We start from the raw sequence: 21,727 nt of genomic DNA, 5'->3' as shown, positions 1-21,727 counted from the left end.
ACGGCTCGGCTGGGAGATGAGTGTGCAACAACAAAACAGCGTGGAAAAGTTGATCGGGGAGTGGAAAAGTAGACAAAGCTTGCATTGGCCATTTCCGGGAACTGGGGCTCAAGAAACGCCTAGAATGTAAAGAATTAAGTCATTAGAGCAAAGATAGTCCAGTTCCCTTCTACTGCCAGCGGTCTCCGGAACCAGACAATGTCACACCAGGGCGGAAATCGGGTGGGGTTAGTTCGCGAAAGGAACCGGGTCACGTTTTCCATCTCCCTTCGGAACGTCATCGCTACCACCATAGTCAAGAGCGTGCGTGTGTGGGGATCTTGAGCACTCATTTTCGACCGATCCAGAGCGACTGCCTGTCAGGTAACTCAACCGTCTACTCAGTGCGGGTTCATTCGTGTAGCTCACGTTTGCCGCCAGCTGCTCACCGTCTACATAGTTTTGGCGGGTTCGACCTACCCCAAGCCTACCGACGTCCGGGGTATATGAATGGGGAACTCGCGGCCCGCATTCACGCACCGCGAGTGAGTGGTTTCGATTTCAGCTCGTGGTGGCCGAACGCGCCCCGGCCACAAGCGGGCGCTTTCGGTTTCAATTTGGCGGGGGGCACGCGCACCACAATGGCGGGGGGTGCGCACAAACACAGAATCGGATGAAAGTGAATTTCGTCGTTTTAAGTAGTATAAAAGCGGCGACTTAGCACAAATCAGCATCCAGTTCAGTGTCTGGAACCGCACAGTTGCGCATCGTGGTTTCGCTAACCAGTTCGTCGTTGAGTCGCAATGAAGTTTTTTGTGAGTACAGAAACGGTGAACCAAGTGTCGTTGGTGGGTTGTGAGGGTTTCTCGGGGTGGTTTGGATGTTCTTGAAGTGCAAAGTTCTTGTTAAACTCATCAGTTTATTGTGGTGATAAGCAACAAAAAACGTAAAATTTTCAAGCTTCGTTGAGGTGAACTGGAATACGACAAAACGTTTAGTTTTTGTGGAACAAGTTCTTTAAAATTGGACTTAACAAAGGTTTAACAATTACCATGTGAAATTAAGAAGCGTCTACTTAGGCTCCAACTTTAACGTATTTGTAGTTTCTTTCTAAACTCTTTCGAAAGCGAATTGTTAATTTATTGCTGATTGCTTCAACCTTTTTGAGGGATTTTCGCAACATTTTGTCCAATTCTTTTAAACTTATTGAAAAAATGTTGGTTTTTGTGATAACAATCCCTTCCCTTCTCGTTCTAAACAGATCTGTCTGTCGGCGCTTTTGTTGGTTTCGGCAAATGCCGAATCAGAGCAGAAGAAGTCCGCAGCCGATAGTAAGGCCGCCGTCCCACTCGAGAAGAAGCTGGACAAACGTGGCCTGCTGAGCCTCGGCTATGGCTACGGTATTAACGGGCTGGATGTAGGCTATATCGGTGGTGGCCATCTTGGCGGTGCTTACCATGAGGCACATGACCATCACTACGGACATGGTGTGTATCTCGGTGGCCACACGGATGTGACCAAGACGGTAACGCTGGTGAAGGGTGTCCCGGTACCGTACACGGTTGAGAAGCACGTCCCGTACACCGTGGAGAAGCATGTCCCCTATCCAGTGAAGGTCCCGGTACCGCAGCCCTACGAAGTAGTCAAACACGTCCCAGTCCACGTGAAGGAGTACGTTAAGGTGCCCGTCCATGTGCCGCAGCCCTACCCGGTTGAGAAGAAGGTGCCCTACCCGGTCCATGTTCCGGTCGATCGTCCCTACCCCGTCAAGGTGTTCGTGCCCCAGCCCTACGAAGTGACCAAGCACGTCCCGTACCCAGTCAAGGTGCCAGTCCCGCAGCCCTACGAAGTTACCAAGCACGTGCCAGTGCCAGTGAAGGTGGAAGTGCCCGTCCCAGTGCCGTACACCGTCGAGAAGAAGGTCCCGTACCCGGTGAAGGTCCCGGTCGACCGTCCCTATCCCGTCCATGTGCCAGCTCCCTACCCCGTTGAGGTGGAGAAACCCGTACCGTACACCGTCGAGAAGCCAGTCCCGTATGAGGTGAAGGTTCCGGTCGATCGTCCCTACCCCGTGCCGGTGGAGAAGCCCGTCCCGTACCCGGTGAAGGTGCCCGTCCCGAAGCCGTACTACGTTGAGAAGCACATTCCGTACACGGTCGAGAAACCCGTCCCGGTCCCAGTGAAGGTTCCGATCGATCGCCCATACCCCGTCACGGTTGAGAAGCATATCCCGGTGGAGAAGCCCGTCCCGGTGCCGGTAAAGGTACCAGTCGCTGTCCCAGTCCCGGTACACCACGACCATCACCATCACCATCTGGAGCATCTGCATGAACCGCACCACCATCATCATCATGACGTGAGCTACACCAGCTTCAGCGGCTACGGACAGGACTACAGCTACCACCATTAAGAGAGGGTGTGGAAAGTAGATGTTGGTAGATCTTCTGTAACATACATCTGGTGGATCCTCAAGTACGGGGACCTCTGCACGTTTCTAGAAACACGACGCACCCGTCACAGACGTTATGGAGCACCTTCCCAATGCTCTGGGGTCACTCCGAATTTCGGGAGATGTTTCGTTCTTAAATAGCTATTATCACCATCGATCACCATCACACTCACACAAACACTCTATCTCTCCTTTCGCTATCCAATCGAATAACCTCAATCGTCATACTCAGTAGAGAAAAAACACTTTCTCACATACACACACAAAACACATTCGATCGATTGGGATCGACAGTTGTGCACCGATGTGATAATGTACATGCACTGCCCTTATGATTTTTTTGTTTCTACTTCGTTCCTTCTTTCCGCACTGGACGGAATCATAGGTACCGATGCGCACACCGTAACAAACTGGCCCAACAAACGTCAGCCTTGCCCAAATGCACGCCTTTGCTCGCTCATTTCCCACCAAACTTTGAGCGAGAAAGGTGCTGCTGTACAGAAACGATCGATTAGAACCAAAATTAGTGTAGTTTTGGATCGCTTTATTTTCACTCCCAACGGGGGAGCGAACAGGGGAGCCACAACGCTCAACAACAAAGCTTTTTTGACATTTTTGCGAAAAAATAGCCAAAAAACATGATTTTTTTAGAAGAAGAGAAACATATTGCGATCCTTCAGACGACCAGCACGGCCAGTGAAACGCTCCCAGTGCATCCATCGCACCAAAAGAGTGTCATAGGCGTGCATTTGCTCAAGGCTGACAGCGGGGCACGATGTACTTTTTTTATTATATTTTATTGTAAATAAGACGAAAAATAAACGAAACAAAGATTGTTGTACAAAAAACATCAATTTCTCATTCTTAATGCCGTCCGGATTCTGCTGGTTTTCTGTTCTAGGTCGAACACACACACCCACAAGCAAACACATTTTCGTTTGAATAGTTTTCCGCTCACACAGTTCAAGGAGATTCCCTGCGCCACCACACACCGACCGGGTAACCGCACCGAGATGGACACAACGACCAAGCTGACCACTCAAGGGCTCGGTGTGACAGGTTAAGCGGTCGTAAAACTTCGTAAATCATCCTCTCTCCATAGTATCGCTGTTGTTGTTGTAGTTGGAACGGACAGTACTGATGGGAAAAACACGCTGAAAATATGGGCTCGTCCGAGACATTCGTTATAAGCGTCTTCTCCATTTTCGGTGGCAAACGGGAAGGTTTGTCGCTTGATGCGGGGTTGCAGTCTCCCTCGCCCTGACAGGTAATGGCTTGTGTTCTTAAAACTTAGCAACCGAGCAACGAATATGTGTGTTTGTGTGGCGGCAGTTGTTTCTCTACCTCATTCCTCGTCGCACCAATTCGCGTGTCTTGCATAACACCAATTGCGCAGCTTGCACACATGCATAACAACCAGCACATCCAGGCTGGAAATTTACGTCTGCCCACCATTCGCAGCGTTAGTTTCAACTGAAACAATCCACCACCATGGAATGTGTACCTTACGCTCATCAGAACGGCGAGCGCATCGTTTTTCCCATGCGCACGATGCTGTAGCAGAACGCGTGAAGATGCCGCACGAATGGCATGCGTTTCGATCGTAAGACTTTGCAGACCGCACGAACAAGGTGGAATCGGGTTTGTTTCTTTTTGTATTTGCTGCTCTTACCGATCGAACACATCTGTTTCTGTTTGCAAAGGTGAAACAAGAGAGGAAAGAAAAAAGATCCCACCAACTCGTAACAGTATGCTAGCGTGGAAGGTGCGCTACGGGGTGAAAGAAGAGACCGCATGGTGGTGATGATGATGATGGGTGCCACGTGCGATGCGGTAATGAGGGGTTGGCGTCGCTCGATCTTCGCGAGATCGGGCGTTAATGTACAGAGCCGGTGCAAAATGCCGACAAAGGTCAAGTGATAGTTTTCGGCTGTACTACACGATGTACGGCAAAAGGATGGGAGAAGGAATGGTGTATGGTTTTATTTCGGTTTCGATTTTTCCGGCTCTCCGTGCCCGCGTGCGACTCGGAGTTCCCAGCGGAGTTAGCCATTTCATTGTTGTTTGGATGCCGATCCGAGCGAAATGAGCCGGTTTCTCAATCGTAAATTGCATGGCATAATCATTTATTGGGTGCCGGTGAGGGGTTTTTTGTAGTAGTTGTTGTTGTGCTGGGCTGGCACGCCGCAGCATAATGTAAAATGTTTGATCGCTTTACGTGTCAATGAGGCGAAAGATAGGTAACGCGGATAGAAATGGAGGGATAGAAAGAGAAAGAGAGAACCAGACGTCGTTGATCGCAAACAAAGGAGCGATAAGGAAATGATCTTTGGCAGCATCAAAATTGTGGGTATTATTTATAGCAAAATGGAGCTCATCGTTTTGCTTGATTGAACGTTTATCAATTACGTTGTATTTTCTGCAAACGGTTTCCACATTTATCGTTATTACATGAAATTGACGGATGAAACTGGCACAGTTTATTTTTTTTTATTAAATGATTATTGTATTCTCTTTTGTAAACAGATTGGCTAATTTATAAAATTTACTAAAACTTTGTAATATTACAAAAAGTTTAAAATAGTTTTATTTGAAAGCAAATAGTCATTGGTTTTATTATTATTAAAGGAGTTTAGGGAAATGCAGCAAAGCTCGATGAACGATGGGAATGGAATAATGTTTTACTAGGCTATTTCTAAATCAAGGCTTACTTCGATCAATGATCACTTTGATAACCTAACAATTATTATAATGATTGTTAATAAAATGAAAAAAAAGAATAATGTTACCGCGCGGCTACACGAGGTAAAATATACAGCAAAATGAACTTCTTAACAGGTGAAATATCTGACAGATACAACTAAAGGGTTCGGGGAGATACAACATTCGTTTTCAAAAATCACTTAAAAAGATTATTTTTTAAACAGAACAATCTCTAATTGAAAGAAATGATGTATTGTTGACCAAAATTGACTAATTACTTGATATTGAAATTATTTCATGGATTTAGTTGTGATTTTGTACACGTTTTTTGTTTACATAGTACATCAGCTAGTTGCTGTGATGCATTATCTGACTGATATTTCACCTGTCAAATAGTTCATTTCGCTGTATATTTCACATCGTGTAGCCGCGCGGTTATAATTTTTATTTTAATTTAGACCTTCAATATAAGGTATATTTATCACGAGCTTGAGATGTTGCAAATTATTTTGTTTCTGCTTGGAAACTACCTTATATACGTATCATATATTGTTTAAAATTAAAAATATTTAGAGACATGACTACATCCTTATGAAGCATTGAAAAAAATAAACCTTATAATTATTTCCTTTCATTTAGCTCTACAGAATATACTTAAAGCTTCCCAATGTTTGTGTAAGAATGTTAATTGCCAACGAGGCCATCAAAACTTCTGAGTGAAAATGTTGGAATGACCAGAATATTTTTAATTAATTCATTTTGCTCTGCATTCTTAAGATCAAGCGTATTTTAAAATAATGTAACACCATAAAACTCACCCAGCATGACATCCGCTAAGTTGGGCACTAATCTACTCATACATCTTCGCCCAGCGACAATGTTTCATAAGCAGTCGCATGTTAGACGTTTCGCACTTGTAGCATGAATCGAAACCCCGCACCGCCCGATCTGACCGATCGTTAAGCCGGTCGCCATTGTTTTTATTGTGTCTCATTAATATTAATGTCCGATACCAGTACCCACCCACGGCAATCCCATCTAGCACGGCCGCCCGCCCGCCCGTAGGGTCCTGTTATACAAGTGCAAGAAAAAAAGAGACAAAACAACCCAACACGCGAGCAAACAACATTGACCAGGAAAAACGTTAGAGCTGGTCAACTTTTACTTTCATCTATCCGGGTCTGAGAGCAACGTGAGGCTTGACGGTTACGTTGCTCACGACCGACCTCACCGTCGCATCGTAAAGCTCTGGGAGGAGGACCTTGCACGCCATATACTCATCTAAGAACCAGCGCAACGCCAGCGCACTACACCGTCCACTGCATTCTACTGCCAACCCGAACGAGCGGCCGAGAATCCTGTTTTAATTGCTACCGCCACCACCAGTACGGATCCGCATTGCGATCAATTATAACATATCTAAGGCATCTAGGGTCGGGTATGGATGCTTTGTTTTGCCTCAGCTCGATACCACTTACCTGGTTCGTGCCGAGTAGGTGGGTGCTGCGATTGCGATCGCATAAGCCAATATGCATTTGCCTTGGTCAAGGTCGCACATCCTGTCGCCTCGTTTAGCCGGGGCGCCATGCCACCGCCACGTCAAATGGAAGGATGCTGTAATACACTCCCCCCTGCGAAAGGGGTAACGAGCTCTTCGGTAAGGTCCGGCTGAGAAAAATTGTACACCCTATGGTATAATTGGCGAAGGCCAAACACTAATCTTCCGCTGCTTCCGACCAGCAAACGGTCGCCGGTTGTGAAAACGGAACCAATTTAACAACGAAGGGAAATTAGCTCCATTTAGGTACCATTTTTATGCAGCCAGCATGGCTTCGTTACGTTCGGCGTTCGGTCACACAATTTTCTTCCCCGCATTACGTGCCGTGACCTTCCGCGTTTATGATCGCACACTGAACGGACGGAGTGGTACTTGGCCATAAGCAGCTAGTTTTGACTTTGACCCATGCGTACCGGAATCGTAACCGGCGAGCCGGTGGTAGAGTCTAGTCCCCCCCGTTTTTTGTTTTGGCTCGAGTGCGAAAGTGGCCTTGAAGAGAGACGGAAACCGCCGAAAAGCACCTTTCCCTTTTCTTTTCAGTTTCTTTTCGCAGTGCAGCTTATTTTCATACTGCGTCTGGCTGGATGTGTTGCGTTACATCACAATGATCGATTTTACGATCACGCTCATTTACCAAAACGTAACCATACACAACGTTGACCTTGAAATTAAACAAAGTGAAAAAAATGCTTCTTATTTCTATGCAACGCAATTTGCCACACGCTAACGTCTTAATTAATCTCGCTGTTGTCAACGAAAATCTAAATTAGTGCGTTGTTGCGTAGCTCGGCGGCGCCCTAGCGACTAAAACAAAAAGGCTTCAAAAGATTGCTTTCTGTTCCGATTTGTACGCTGGCTTTTCGCAGATTGATGCTTCCTACTACTACTACTGCTGCTGCTGCTGCTGGGAGTTTCTGCACCATGTTTAGATTGCTTTATTAGTCGCCGATTATTAGCCTGCTCGTTTCCAATGCCCGCTAGGCACATGCTGTCAATGGTAGGTGCCGACGAATAATCAACTTGATTGCAGACCGAAGTAGTAATAATTTTACCCACATTTGCAAACTGGTTCAGGTCTTGGCTGGGATGATCGGAATCAGGTGGCACTGATTGCTGATTAGATATATTTATAGGTCGTTTTTGCTGGCGTCTTTGTTTCCTCTGCTTGTCATAAGCAATAAGGCGGAATGCGTTATGGCATGTGTGACGTGTTGCGTTAGCTGTCGTTGATAATTTGTAGTTCAATATTGCCATTTGAGTTTAGAAAGGTAGTAAAAAAGACCAAAGAAGGAATTTTGGGACAAAAACTCTAATCGAAAAGCAATCTCTGAACGTGTGATCGTCGTTTGATAATTAGCGAGGAATTAGTTTTGGTTGGAAAAAAACGGAATTTTTGCAAAAAAAAAAGATCCCTTCCATCATTTTGGATTTTATAAAATTACTCGTAGGAAAAAAAAGAATAAGAGATGATCGAACACGAAATTTAACACCAAACAACCACAAAGAAGTGATTGTCATAGTTTAACCAGTTTTCTTTGTGGTGTGAAAAGGTGAATGATTAGCCGGTTTCAATCTGCCAATCAAACAAAACCGATCAACCAATTCACGTCCCATTTACAAATCGTTAGTTTATCGAACTCAGCTTAGCTGACCAATATTTAGCCTGACCGATTGGGAACAATCATTGGAAAGGGAGTAGGCTACAGAGCAGTGCAGTGAGTTCCCGATCCCAAACTCGTCAGCCACTCTTAAAACGTCAACGTTGAGCGCAGTAACAAAACCCCCGGCGCAGTAACGAAACAGCAGACTTGCGCGAGCTATCAGCACACGAACCCGTTATTAGGTCGACCATGGTCCCGAGCGCGGCTTCTGCGCGCCGGACACTGCCCCGTTTTCATCGACCGGCGGTTACATAAATTCTACCAGGGATCGATGCAATTCACATCACGTACCCGTGGCGCTCTGCCCGCCACCAACCATCTCACACAGCCTTAAAGGGGGTGGGATGGGCAGTCAACCTGATTTGAATACAGTTGGAGAAGAGTGAGAGTAAGCTCGCACAAAAAAAAAAAAACGACAGAAATACCCGTCAATGCAATGCCGACGTAAATCGACATTTTTACACTTACCTGTACGCTTAATCCCACAAAGGAGGATATACTGGAGTGCGCAAATACCCTTCCCTTCTGTCTGTTGGTAGCAACAGTCTAGAAGACACACACGCGCGGAATTATCTAATATCCAACAGAACACGTTTAATTTCGTTTGCTTGCAAAATGGCACCGTTTGCTGGGCAGTACGCAGACAGTACAGATTGCATGATTATGTTTCACCGACTGGGCACCCCGGGACCGTTGTGCGAAATGCTCGTGGACCCATTTATTTCATAGTCGGGTGCTCGTTAATTTTCCTAAGCTGAAAGCATTTGAAAATGAACCGCTGTCCGGGACAGGGACGGGACGAAAGAAGCACATTTAGCTAACGAGTACCGCTGTACTACTTGCTTCCTTGTTTCGGGGCTCAACTTTGCAGACGGTGAGAGCACCCGCTGGCACTAGCAGAGGGTGCAGACTGTCTCCGAAGCACAGGAGCAGGATAAAGCCGTTGTGACTGAACAGTGCGGCCGGGTGTGTGTTTTTGTTTTTTTACGTGTTTTGTTGTTTAAATGTTCTCCTCGCTGCGATTACACAAGTCTGTCTTGTGTGCGTAGTAGTAGTGGTAGTGTCTTGACAATGTAAATTAGTCCAGTCCAGGAAGCAGTAAGTGATCGGTGCGTATGTGGTTTAAATCTGGATCAGCTGGCCGTACTCATTGCGCAACTCGTGGGAAAAGGACTGTAAACAATCGCTCCAGCAACGCAAAGGTTGTCGCTACCGCGTATGTTGTCGTATTGTATCATCGTAAAGGAATTATGTAGACATTTCTTTTGACAAAACATTCCTGCGGTGATAAATGCAGCCTGGGCAATTACTTTTAAATGCACATACCGCCGTCAGCTGCACAATGAAGTCATCTCCAAAGGAACACGTAGAACGAAACAAACAAACACACAAAAAATGCTTTGCTTTTAATCAATCTCCCGTTCACCTGTTCCCTTTACCTTTGTGGCCGGCAATTTGTATTTCTTTTGCATTATTTAACACCCTCTTGGCGGAGCGAACGCAAGTTGCAAGTGCGAATCACCGGTGGCGATAAAAATGCAAGTTATATAAAAAGTGCACAAAGTGCTGATCTGAAAGATCAAACCAATTATCGGCTTGATTGAGGAGGCTTCACGCGTTCACGCTAGAGCATATTGGAACGCGCGCGCGCGCGTGTTCCACTCCAAGAGGGGCGGTTACCGATTGGCAGGATGGTGGTGGAATTTGCAAGCCAGTGAACGGTATGATTGTGTATTGTGCTTTCCGCAGAGATGCAGGTCTTGGAGGGATGCAAGAAAAGATGGCATCGACCCGAATGAGATAAGGTACAAAGTGTGATCGTTCAAAGCGCCAATGCTACCAATGATGTATGATGCATTCGCACACCGGGGAAATGTGTTAATAAACAAAGCTTCAATTAACCAGCTCGGCGTTTTGATATATCACTGAAGATTGTGCTCGAATCAATTTATGTTAAAAAGTCTAAGGCTAAAGGTCAGCATCCTGCGTAATTTAGTAATTTATTACACAAAAGTAATTTATTACACTTTCAGTCCTATTTGTTCTTGAACGTTAAACTACACTATTACCATGCAGAACATATCGGTAGCATTGTAAAATACACTCTACATTTTATGTTAAAATATTCCGCATCCTCCAAAATGATGGCTTTGCCAGAAACCGGTTCAAAGTAAATCAACGCAAACGCACTTAATGACACCATCCACACCGCAAACGGCAACAAACTAGTGGTAGCGCAATCGTTTCCTCTCCGCATGCCTATGCTTGCTGAGCCGCTAATTAACATTTCAAATAAACTTCATCCGTCGCTTAAATCAAGCATCAGGGCTCCCATCGCAACCGAACGCGCAGAAAACATTAGTTTATACTACACGCGCACCTCTCGCACCTTCCGTCCATCCCGCATACGACTCGATGCGGAATTATGTACGTTCATGTTGGCAAACGCGTAATTACTGAGATTGATTTCGTTGGAAATGTTCTGCATCGGCCCTAGCGACACGGTCCTGCACCGGCCGTACGTTTGGTGAGCATATGCCGAAGCTGCCCCTGTGTGCCTTCATTTGGTAGCTGAAGGTCTCGGTGGCACAATACGAAAAACGGTGCGGTTTTGCGGCACATACATGTGTGTTGGTGTGTGGCTTTTGGTGATCTGGTTGGCCCCAAGTGCACGATGCAATCTTCACCCGAGCTGACCCGGGTCGATCTCCCCGGGAACGTGGGGAGGGAATCGTTAATCATAACTCGGTCGCCGGGTCGGTCGGCAATGGGCAAAAGGCATTATGTATAATAACAGTCACATTAAACGAAAGCAAATTAATTTATTGCAACACACGCGCACCGATCCGCCAGGTAGCTGGCGTGTGGTCGGTGACAGATTGTGGCAGTAGCGAGGTGGCTGCAGAATGAGCAATTTGCAGCAGTGTGGATGAGTGAGCGAATGACTGACTTAGTTGTTTGCCGACAAATGGAGTTGCTTACCATGGAAGGTAGAGGCAGAGGATCGTAAGAAATGATTTAACGACTTGTTCTGTTCCATTTTAGCACAAGAAAGTTGTCAAATATGGAAAACAGCTCATAGACTTACTTGCGATCAGAATGATACTAATAATCTTGCGACAAGTTGAACAAAGTCTCTCCTTTTTTAGTAAATTCATAAATGAACCCCGTAACAGTCAGTTCAAAATTAAACAACCAATAGAAACTCGTTTGAATGAAATGTTTCACCGCTGTGTTTCTTTGTTTGAAACATTTCAGCGCCCCAACGCACCGACTTGAGACCCCGTCAGTGCGGTTGCCTACCTGCAAGGGCAAACTTTCGATCGCATGTTGGCGAAAAACCACCCATCCATACCCAAGCCCCGATCCGCATCAGTTCGCACGATCAAAACAACGATCCACTCACGCGCTACCCGCGCTCAATGGCGCTTATCACCACTCACTCTCACAGCTCACCTTAAAGCTGCCGGCAACACTCACTCTCGTGCTTAGTTTTCCCCACCCGAAGGAAGACGCACCACGCTGTAGGAAATTTTCCACGAGTGGCCAACGCCTCCGTAACACACTGTACAATGGGTAGTAGCGGCTGTTCAGTGTTTTGCAGCGCCGTTCGTTCAGCTCGTCCGTACAGTACGGTGCTGGTCAGCTGGTCGTGCAGGAGGTCTGCTGCTGTTGGTGCCACCAGATCACATCCATCGATCATCGCGCTCGATCGAGAATTACATAAGCCGAGTACGGTCAGCGCACTACTAACACAGTAATTTTTCCTTTTTCTCCTTTTTGCGTCGGCTCTTTTCGTTCTCGTTTTCTGCACACACGCTTACCAACCGGCCAAGAAGGCGCTTACGTTCACTTTCCTCAGACGAATGTGCAGTGCACAGTGACGTGCAAACGAGTTTTGCGGTTTGTTCTTCCCTGTGCATCGTGTGCGAAGCATTTTTAAAAATCGCACGGCTCATCATCTTCGTAGGATGGACGGAGGGCATTCCGGGTGCAAGTGAATGTACTGCAACGACGTGTTGGTCGCCACCTTTAAAATAGTTCACCTTTTCCAGACATCGTGATTTGTGTGATTTTATTGGATCATTTCTACCCAGTGGCCTTACCTGTTTCTTCGTCTACGCATCGGGAGCCAGTTTCATGATACTGTGGTTGCAATTGATTTTTTATTGAATCCTCACACGTTACGAGCGTGGGTTGTTTTTTATTCTCTTTTGGTTGTTGGAGTTGGGGTGGCACTGCCATTTGTCGACCGCGGTGATAGGTACTGTATTGGTAAGTTTTTCCTGAACAAACTAGTTCGTCCAGCAGCACCCCAAGGCCATCACGAACGGGCAAAAAGCGACCGAACAGAGTGAAAGCAACAAAACTTCTTTGGCGAACTGTGAGTGAACTATGTGGGTTTGTGGTGCCTCTTTTAAGCGCAAGGTGTTTATTTTTATCTCGAATATGCTGACGGTTAGGGTACTAGCTGAGCCCTTTACGTGTTATATGCTCTACTGTAAACAGATTTCTACCATGAAAGCAGCATTACGTTCATCGTTAAGTCAGAGAAAGTAAATATTCATTATAGTCACTATCAACGTTCTGTGAATATTAAATGAATCCTAGCAAAAGTAAAGATATAGTACACAGCGACATCTTAATCTGAATCATTTAAACAAACGATTGTAAAATAATATCGAGTTGATAACAATAAGATACTTCTTCTTCTTCTTCTCCTTTGGCTCAACAACCGATGTCGGTCAAGGCCTGCCTGTACCCATTTGTGGGCTTGGCTTTCAGTGACTAATTGATTCCCCCCCCATAGCAGGATAGTCAGTCCTACGTATGGCGGCGCGGTCTATTTGAGGATTGAACCCATGACGGGCATGTTGTTAAGTCGTACGAGTTGACGACTGTACTACGAGACCGGCCACAAGTGTTGGAATTAGAATAATTATTTTCGAACATAAATTTGAATTGCATAAAACAAAGCGTTAGGAAACTAAGATTAGTTTATAAACGACTCGACGTTAGAAACTGCTCGATCGACATGAATTATGAACTGCATGAAATATTATACACAAAAAAGGACAAACGAATATACAGTTGCAAACCGACCAGCGATAAAGGTGTACACTTTCCCATTCAAATTTCCTCCAAATATCACAGCCAGCCCCTTTTCGTGAATGTATTTCACAGTAAGGGAAGGTAAAATTTCTACTTAACACAACTGGGAAAAAGCGAGCAAAAGTCATTTAATATATTTGATACTATATTATATTTATTCAACGAGATTATAATGATTCGACATTGAATCGTTTCGAATGATATTTCCCTTTCCTGGATGGTCCGAATGAATTAATAATTAATTTTTTCACATTCATACTCATTGAGAAAATCAGTAAGTAAGCAACTACCTAAAGTAGCTGTTTCCGCAACATTCTCCTCATGCGACCGTGCTTCACACACCCACGCCAATTGGGACAGCAACCAAAACAAAAACCAGCACGCACGAAACAGTTGTCATCGTCATTGCAACTTCAAGCACGTACTGCATTCGTCATGTGCTATTTACTTCCCACCGCCGCAATACCTTGGCCCACCTGTGCTTAAGAGACGCCTGAAAAGTTAAAGAAGGAAAGAAAACACACTCGTAAACCATCCCCTTTCGGTGATCGCTTTCGATCACTGCAAAAAAGGAAAAAAACACCTGACTTAAAAAAAACTGCCATCCTCACACAGACACACACACCCTGGCAGCTCGTTGTTGGTTCATTTTTGTTTGTATGAATGCATGAGAGCGGTAATAAAATGCCAATAAATTAATTTACCACCCCCGATGCCGATCAAAGCGGTTCCGTGGCACTGCCACTGTGACGGAAAGATGGACCTACCTCCCCCCCTCGGGTGCACCGAGCGATGCGTCGTGCCATGAAATGTTGTCTCATTAGCTAACACCAGCACCACGTCAAGGGTGTTGTGCGAATAGTGTTTTGTAGACCTCACCGACCGGTGCTGGTTGGTGGCTTTTTCATTTTCAATTTTCCTATTTACAATCCCTACCCGAAGACGCTTTTAAAACGAACGGACGAACCATTACGAAGCTTCCGTTTTCCGGCGTACACGTACACGTGCAGCCTTCATCGGTTGAGTGAAAGAGAAAAGCAACCTTTCGAGTGGCCTTCGCGGGTTGGGATAAATATTGTGGCCGAAAATAAATCATAAATAAATAGAAAATACTGCACAGGTTCGATCGATTGAGGATTGTTATATGTAGAAAGAAAAATAACACTTTTTAGTTCCAAGAGCGAAAAGTGTTGGGTAAAAATTCAAATAATGAAGACCCTTTAATTAGATTGAAAAGACATAATGTGTAACATGCGCACGAAATGGGCTCACGCAGGGCTTTGTTTAGCTATGGCACAACTTTGTATGAAAACGCACGAGTCACTGAATCACACAAAGCAAATGACTACCGAACTCAAACACCGCTCAAACTGAGGCAATCAGCCAGTGCGGCTTAAAAAAACGACCGAACCACAAAACTAGACCTCCCTTTTATGTGGTGCCGGTAGATGGTGGGCTCCACAAAACAGATGCTTTATGCTCTCATTTTAATGCTCTTCAAGGCACCCGTATGGAGATGTATGTGTCGGTGTACAAACAGTTGCTCGAGTAGAGGTAGGGTCAGGTCGGTGAATCGTACTTCGTTCCCTTCGCGCAGAAAGTGTTTTCACAGTGCGATTGTTTTTCACCTACGCATTCCAACGCGATGCAACCCGGTGCACTGTGGCTGCGGCAAACCGATGGAGCACGACTCTCACCCCTACCTTGCGAAAAGGGAGCAGCGGGCGAAAAATCGCATCTTGTAACACACGGGACACACTTGCGCGATGTTACGATCTGGTAGCATCTGATGCTGCCCACGATCACAGTTCTGTGCGGCACAGACACATGTCTGCAGGAATGGAATGTGCGGCAGCGCACAGCGAAACAAGAAACCAAACGGAGTCAAAAACAAAAACTCGAGCAAACTGACTTAAAAACAAAAGTGAAGTAATAGGAGCACCCGAGCGGCTCCCGCAGGGAAGACACACACGCACGGTAAAGGGTGGCTGCAAAACGAGAGCGAAAGTTATGTTGCGTCGTTACAAACGATGCAATGAATGTGGGAAGGGGGATGGATAGCGGGGTGTGTGTGTGTGTGTGTGTGTGTATGTGTGTGCAGCGTCAGGTGTACGTGCATCGACGGCACCCGACAGCAGCGAGCGTCATCGATTGAAGGTGGTGGTTGCCTAATTGAGCGGCCGAGAGACAGCCAAGGTTAGCGGACGGCTTTGGTCGGATGGACCCAATTGGGCGCAACTAATGTGTCGCGCCGTTGGATCGAATGTCAGGTGCTTTCGTTTTAGATGGTACTGTGTTTGACCGTTCGATGATGTGTTTGTAATTCTTTTCAGTTCATTTTTTAAAGTAATATTTTCCGTTCAAGCAATGCTTGTGGACATTAATTGAAAACAAAAACAGCATTTTTACGTGCAATGCACCCTTCTTGATTTATTTTAACTCATACATTTTTTTCCGTTCACAGAAGAATCGTTTGGCAGCCATCCGATAAAATACTCGAATTTTTGTTTTTATTCTTTGAACCGGCGTAGTTTTAGTGTGTCGTTTTGTGTTCTTTTCTGTGTTATCCGAAAGCGTAGAAAATGTATGCTTGCGTATTCTTCTTCTTCTATTTGGCGTAACGTCCTACGCGGACATGCCGGGCTATATAGGCTTTCGAGACTTAATTCATTATCACGCAGCCGGATACTCAAATCCATGCTACGGGGTCCATTCTAGGCTTGAACCCGGTCCATTCCACCTTAGCTTGAACCCGGTCCAGCCCAATGGTCCATTCTAGGCTTGAACCCATGACGGGTAAACGTTTTTTCTATTTTGTAAAATTGCAGTAATTTTGATATTTGTTGAATCGTCTAATAACTAAGGAATGAATTTCAAGTTCACGGATTATCCAAATGAAATATACTAGAGAAGTTCTGTCAATTAATGATGGATAAAAGAACCTTTTTTTTAATTAGTAACATTTAACAAAAAGGGTTAATATTTCAGATCTTATGCTAGAAGCGAATAGTAATCCTTAAGTGGTTCGCAATGGTAAATGACAAAATTTAAAGAATATAACCATGTATTGATTTGAAAAATCAGTCACAGCGGAAATAATTATGATCATGAGTTTCGAAAGATGCTTATTTGTTTTAAAAGAAAAAAAACATTTATTTCGGTATTCTAATTTTTACCACTACCTATACAAACCAATGTTAGGTTTGGCTTAAGCTTCGTGTTAGTCCTGCATTCTTTAAACCAGGGGCATCCAAACTTTTCAGCTCGCGGACCGCATTGCTTCAGCTTCGGGCCGCAAATAACTATGTTGAGGGCCATTAGACGCTACCTTTAAATGATGAGTGAACGTTTAAATCTTGTTTTTACAAAATACTAACGATACTTGTACAGTTTCGTGTTACTAAAGCTTGATTTTTGTCTACAAAAAGTAAAAAATACATTTTTATTTGAATAAGTCATAATAACGTAATATTTATATTAACTATGGCAAAGTCATAGTGGGCCGCATTATAAACTCTTGAGGGCCGCATGCGGCCCGCGGGCCGTAGTTTGGAGACCCCTGCTTTAAACTATTGAGTTTAGTTCCAGTGGATGGATTTCGAAGCATCGATCTGTTTTTTTTTTTTTTTTTCATAAAAACAGCGTGTTTGATCGTATCACTCCCAAACTGATTTAAGAAATGTCTCAATAACATGATTAATGATATGAGCACAAATAAGAAATTTAAGTCGAACAAGACTAACGCGTTGATGCTTGTTTATACAGGTTTCGGTGACTTGTTATTACTATAAATACAAATCCTACAACTACGGATAGTTGTGGCAGACGGTCCGATACTTCCTTGTAGTAGCCGACGCTACTGTTGAATAGCTCACATCAAATGCCCATGTATTTGTTTTCAGTTCAATGGATAAATTATTATAATAATTCAAACGAATTTGAGTATCGATCGATTTTTTAATGAATTATAGTTCAATTATCAATTGAAAACAGAAATAAAAATTAATAAAAAAATTAGACTTTTTTTCATAATCACAAGACTGAGGAAAGGTTTAGGCCCGTTTTATAGATGTCATTGACAGTTAAAGTGACGATTAAGTGGTGACAATTTAAAAGAAAAACGATTAAAACAACATCTCGAAGGTTTCCCTTACATGCATGGTATCTTTTTATAAATGGACAGTAGTTTACTTAATCGTGAGGTGTAAAAACACAACTTTTAACCAGTACGCATTTCCTCACTCAAAAACAAACACCATCTTTCGCGGCCAAGTCAAGTGCATTGCTGCAATTAAACTGAAATCGCTGCTTCATTTAAACGATGTCACGTCAACCTCATCGAAACCGACAACGCTCAACTCTCTCCACTTGCTTACCTTCCCCTCCTGCCAGACCCCTACGGTAACAGTGCCCTCCCGAGTTCCGTCTTGCCTATCCCAGTGGCTTTTACGTGCATGCGTTAGGTAATTGAAAATGCAGATTGTATGCACTTGTCCGGGTCCTTGAGCGCACGCTGCTCAAAAAGAGGTTGTGATCCAATGGGTTTGTGTGGCAAAATAGAGCACCATTGCTTTCATCTCGCAAAACGAACCGGATAGACAAATGGATAAACAAATTAAATGCCACCGTGAATCGATTGAATTCCGCACACAAAGCATTACGAAATCTGCTGCCAAGTGCTTGTTCTTGGGCTGATTATTAAAAAGAAAACTTCTCCCATTCAACGGCGTTGCTGCACGATTTGGTGCAGCGGGGCCAGAAGGTCAGCGATGCATTCTGTTTGCGTCGCTGCACCTCCATTCATCTGACTCCGCCGGGAAAGTGATGCTGCGTGTGTTGGGGATCGTATAATGAAAAGAGAATGCTTCGATTCGATTTATGTAATGAAAAGCGGAGTCCCTCTTGTCAGCCGGCCGCGTGATGTATAACACTGACCAGGCGCGAGCGATCGTCTGTCTACCTTGCTGCAGCCACTCTCCGCAAGGGACGGTTGAAAAGCGAAGAAACCTAATAAATATGTTTTACAGATCGGGAGGGCGATAGGTGGGAAACAAATGTTAAATAAGCTATAAAGAGAATCGTTTTGTGGCGGACGCGTACTATAATTTAATCGCGGTGATAGTAAGGGAAAAGCAAACGCCTGCTTGATGCTATCTGTAATGGGTTTGCCGCTCGAACATGCTGTTAGTTTGCCAGCTTTGGGTGAGAATACTACAGCAGCATAATATTCAATAAGTCGTTTAGGAATGTTTAAAGCATTGTTAAATGCACTTTCTGCAACAAACGGTGGCCCATGATGAGAAATCTGTTCCATCGATTAATGCAGACCTTCACAGGGGTTTCAAGCATTAAAGCGCCCTCTTCCTCACACAGACAGTTAGATCATCCAAAATGCAACAATTTCCGAATCTGAAATTCATATCGCTCGTTGGATAGAATAAGCCTATTTGTGTTATTTCATCGCCAACAACACCCTCTAAAAAACCTTCAAATAAAGTCAGTTCAAAAATTAAATCAACATGTAACAGACAACTACTTCCTTGTGTCGTTCCGTACAACGATATTTTGTGTCGTCTCGCGGCGGATGCGGTTGATGGATTAGGCACACTGAGATAAGCTTGAGAGTCTTTGGGGGTAGAGTTTACGATCCAGAAAGAGACAACGCCGGCCATGAATGGTGTTCTCAGCGAAGCATGAAGAGATTCCAACCGTTAATAATCTTCCGTTTTTGTGTGCTTTGTTTGCGTTAGAGTTCTGTGCGTCTGAAAGTGTAAGTAAATTCTTGCCCGAGAGTATTTCTTTCAAACAATTTTGTTCATTTTTTTAACAGGAAGTAAATGTCCGCATGTAAATTGACCAATGTAACGTGAAAATAGTGTAAAAAATGGTAAAGTAAACTCGTTGAGTAAACTCATCATTTTAATCGCTTCAATACCTCTTTCACAAATAATCGATCGTCGCCGCTCAACCACGTCGAACTGTAAGTGGGGGATGAACACAACATCTAAATTAGTAATCATGACACAATTTTCGCTTCCCACTCCGCTACTCACTCATCTTCTCGCTCACCCGTCACCGTTCGCAGAGGATCTAGGGCGCTGTGAAAGGAAAAGTAAACAACACAACCCTTGTGGCGTTTGGGTTTAAATTAATCCACGCGATGCGATGCAGGGCTTCCCTTAAGGATCGTACTGCACCTGCAACCGGAATGCATGAGCGCGCACACAGCCACACAATTTGCAAACGATGCAAATGCAGCGATACCTTCCCTCCGCCCAGCTCGATTGAGTCCGCATTGCATTGCATTGTGTTGATTATGTCATCCTGTAGGCCACCTTGCGCAGTCCTTCTCTGGCCGGGGTGTGTTTGAGTGGGACAAAACGTAACACCCTTCGTTAAGGTGGAGGGTAGGATCAAGATGAGGCGGGTTGCCGGTGAAATGGTTGGAAAAATAGTTGGAAAATCTATAAAATTAACACGATAAAAGAAATGCCCCAACCGGTATGAGGCAGTGCAGTCCGCCTGCCAATGGGGTGCCGATGGCGATGACGATAGGAAGGATGATTGATGGAGGGCGCTCAGGAGTTTATTTATTTCATTTCGTTTTGCTTTTGACCGTACCTCTCTTTTCCCGTTGAGGCATTTCTTTCACGGGCCTGCTGCTTTTTGCACGCGGCTTCTTTCAGTTCGTCGTTGGAACGTGCCATACTGCCCGTTGTGCATAAAAACACGTTTGCAACGAGTGTTGTTCAGAAGGCTTACAGTAGGAAATTAAACCAACGAATGGATCGAGAAAACAATTTAGCCGATGTTTGACTAATTTATGTAACCGCTGCATATGCTTCCAAATTTTGGTCTTGGCTTAGGTTTTATTTTTTCAGCATCATCGTAGCTCTCAACCCTTGAGACACATAGACGCAAGAAGAACTATATTTACATTCGACTCGAATACAAGAAAAAATCCTTCAGCTTCTACATCTATAATAAGCACCTAAAATATGGATAAAAAGTCCTTGCTGTTATTATTACCTGCACCGACACAGGCTCACCACCTTGACAGATGCCATTTTTTAACCCATACAACAATCTTAACTACACTGACCCACTTTGACCGCTCTGAGCTCTTGTTCGATCCAATTGAATCTTCCACCGGCACTATGTGAAAAGCATCCGATCGTCACGATCGCCACGAACTGGCAGCAAATGGGACTTGCGGTGTAGCGACACAACGCAGCTCGAGCCCGTTTCCGATTGCAATGTCACTGGCATGACAATTTCAACTCACTTCCATTAGGATGAAACACGAGCGTACGTACAGTCAGTGACAGTAAGCGAAAGTGTGAGTCGGCAAGCACTGATCGGTATTCCTGCAAATAAAAACGGCACGATAGCACTGTTCGCTGTGGCCTTGGTAGTCTGGTGCATCGTATGCAGGCCATTGCAGGTGGAATGGTTGTTGGGAAAGGGTGGGGAATTAGTTTTATTTAATTTAACGCACCGTTTTATCGATCGCGGTGATTCCAATAATTGAACTATGGTTTATTGAAATCCAATCGGGGGTTTCCCGTAGAAAGCGGTTTGGCTTTGTGAACTGAGCCGATTCCAATGGTAAAATAAAAAAAAATGTAAGCTCACCTTATACTTTCTTATCGCTATCGGTGTGCTTCTGCCGCACAATTACGAAGTCGGAAGAAAACTGACCAGCGAACGGTCGGGTTCGTCGCTTGCCGAACCGTTGAAGTCTTGCGATGCGCTCTCGATTGAGCGGGTGACGCTGTTTGGGGAAATTGTACGTACGCTCGCGTGGTCGCATCGTAACGCACTGACCAATGGAAGGAGGACGGAAGAAGGAGAGTGTGAAACGCACGGAAAATGTTTGTTGTTTTCCCACCTCGCAAACCGGGTGGTTGTTTTTCCACCGCGCTGACCACCGCTGGTTGCGGTTATGTGGTCTCTGTGTGGCACCATATGGCACTTCACACGCGATGTAAACTGCAGCGACCGGTAGAGTGTGTAGGTTGATTGGTAGAGACCTCGTGCTTTTCGTGTGCAGTTTTTCCTACATGCTGGGAGAATTTTCCCACAAAAAAGCGTAAAAAAAACACTGCTTGCAACCAATGACGATACTCCATTCCGGGGTGGTGGTCATTCGCAAGCGTAACCCGGTTATTACCATTGAACCGAACGACCATCGACAACGCGACGTAAATCAACCAATTATGTGAGGCTTGTTGAGGTGGTTTCTTTGAGTTTTGGCTCGTTTCA

The 21,727-nt window shown here is 44.8% G+C and overlaps 2 protein-coding genes across 8 annotated transcripts in view; one reads left to right on the top strand and one right to left on the bottom strand.

Moving 5' to 3' along the window:
- Window positions 1-21,727, bottom strand: part of LOC1279163 (angiotensin-converting enzyme) — a 70,747-nt gene that overhangs the window by 16,942 nt on the left and 32,078 nt on the right. The gene's annotated exons all lie outside the window — the stretch shown is intronic.
- On the top strand, window positions 682-3,276 carry LOC1279165 (MAGE-like protein 2). Of its 2 annotated transcripts, none has more exons than XM_318845.5 (2): window positions 682-794; window positions 1,241-3,276. In XM_318845.5, exons 1-2 carry the CDS (start codon window positions 783-785, stop codon window positions 2,387-2,389), a joined length of 1,161 nt encoding a protein of 386 aa, XP_318845.4. In that variant the 5' UTR covers window positions 682-782; the 3' UTR covers window positions 2,390-3,276. The 2 variants fall into 2 exon arrangements, with proteins under 2 accessions (XP_318845.4, XP_061518118.1); XM_061662134.1 differs by having other exon boundaries at window positions 768-827.

The sequence above is a fragment of the Anopheles gambiae genome, chromosome 3 (genome assembly GCF_943734735.2).
Source record: "Anopheles gambiae chromosome 3, idAnoGambNW_F1_1, whole genome shotgun sequence".
NCBI lineage: Eukaryota > Metazoa > Arthropoda > Insecta > Diptera > Culicidae > Anopheles > Anopheles gambiae.
The sequence above is the reverse complement of the archived record's forward strand: the minus strand, read 5'-3'. Positions and strand labels throughout refer to the sequence as shown.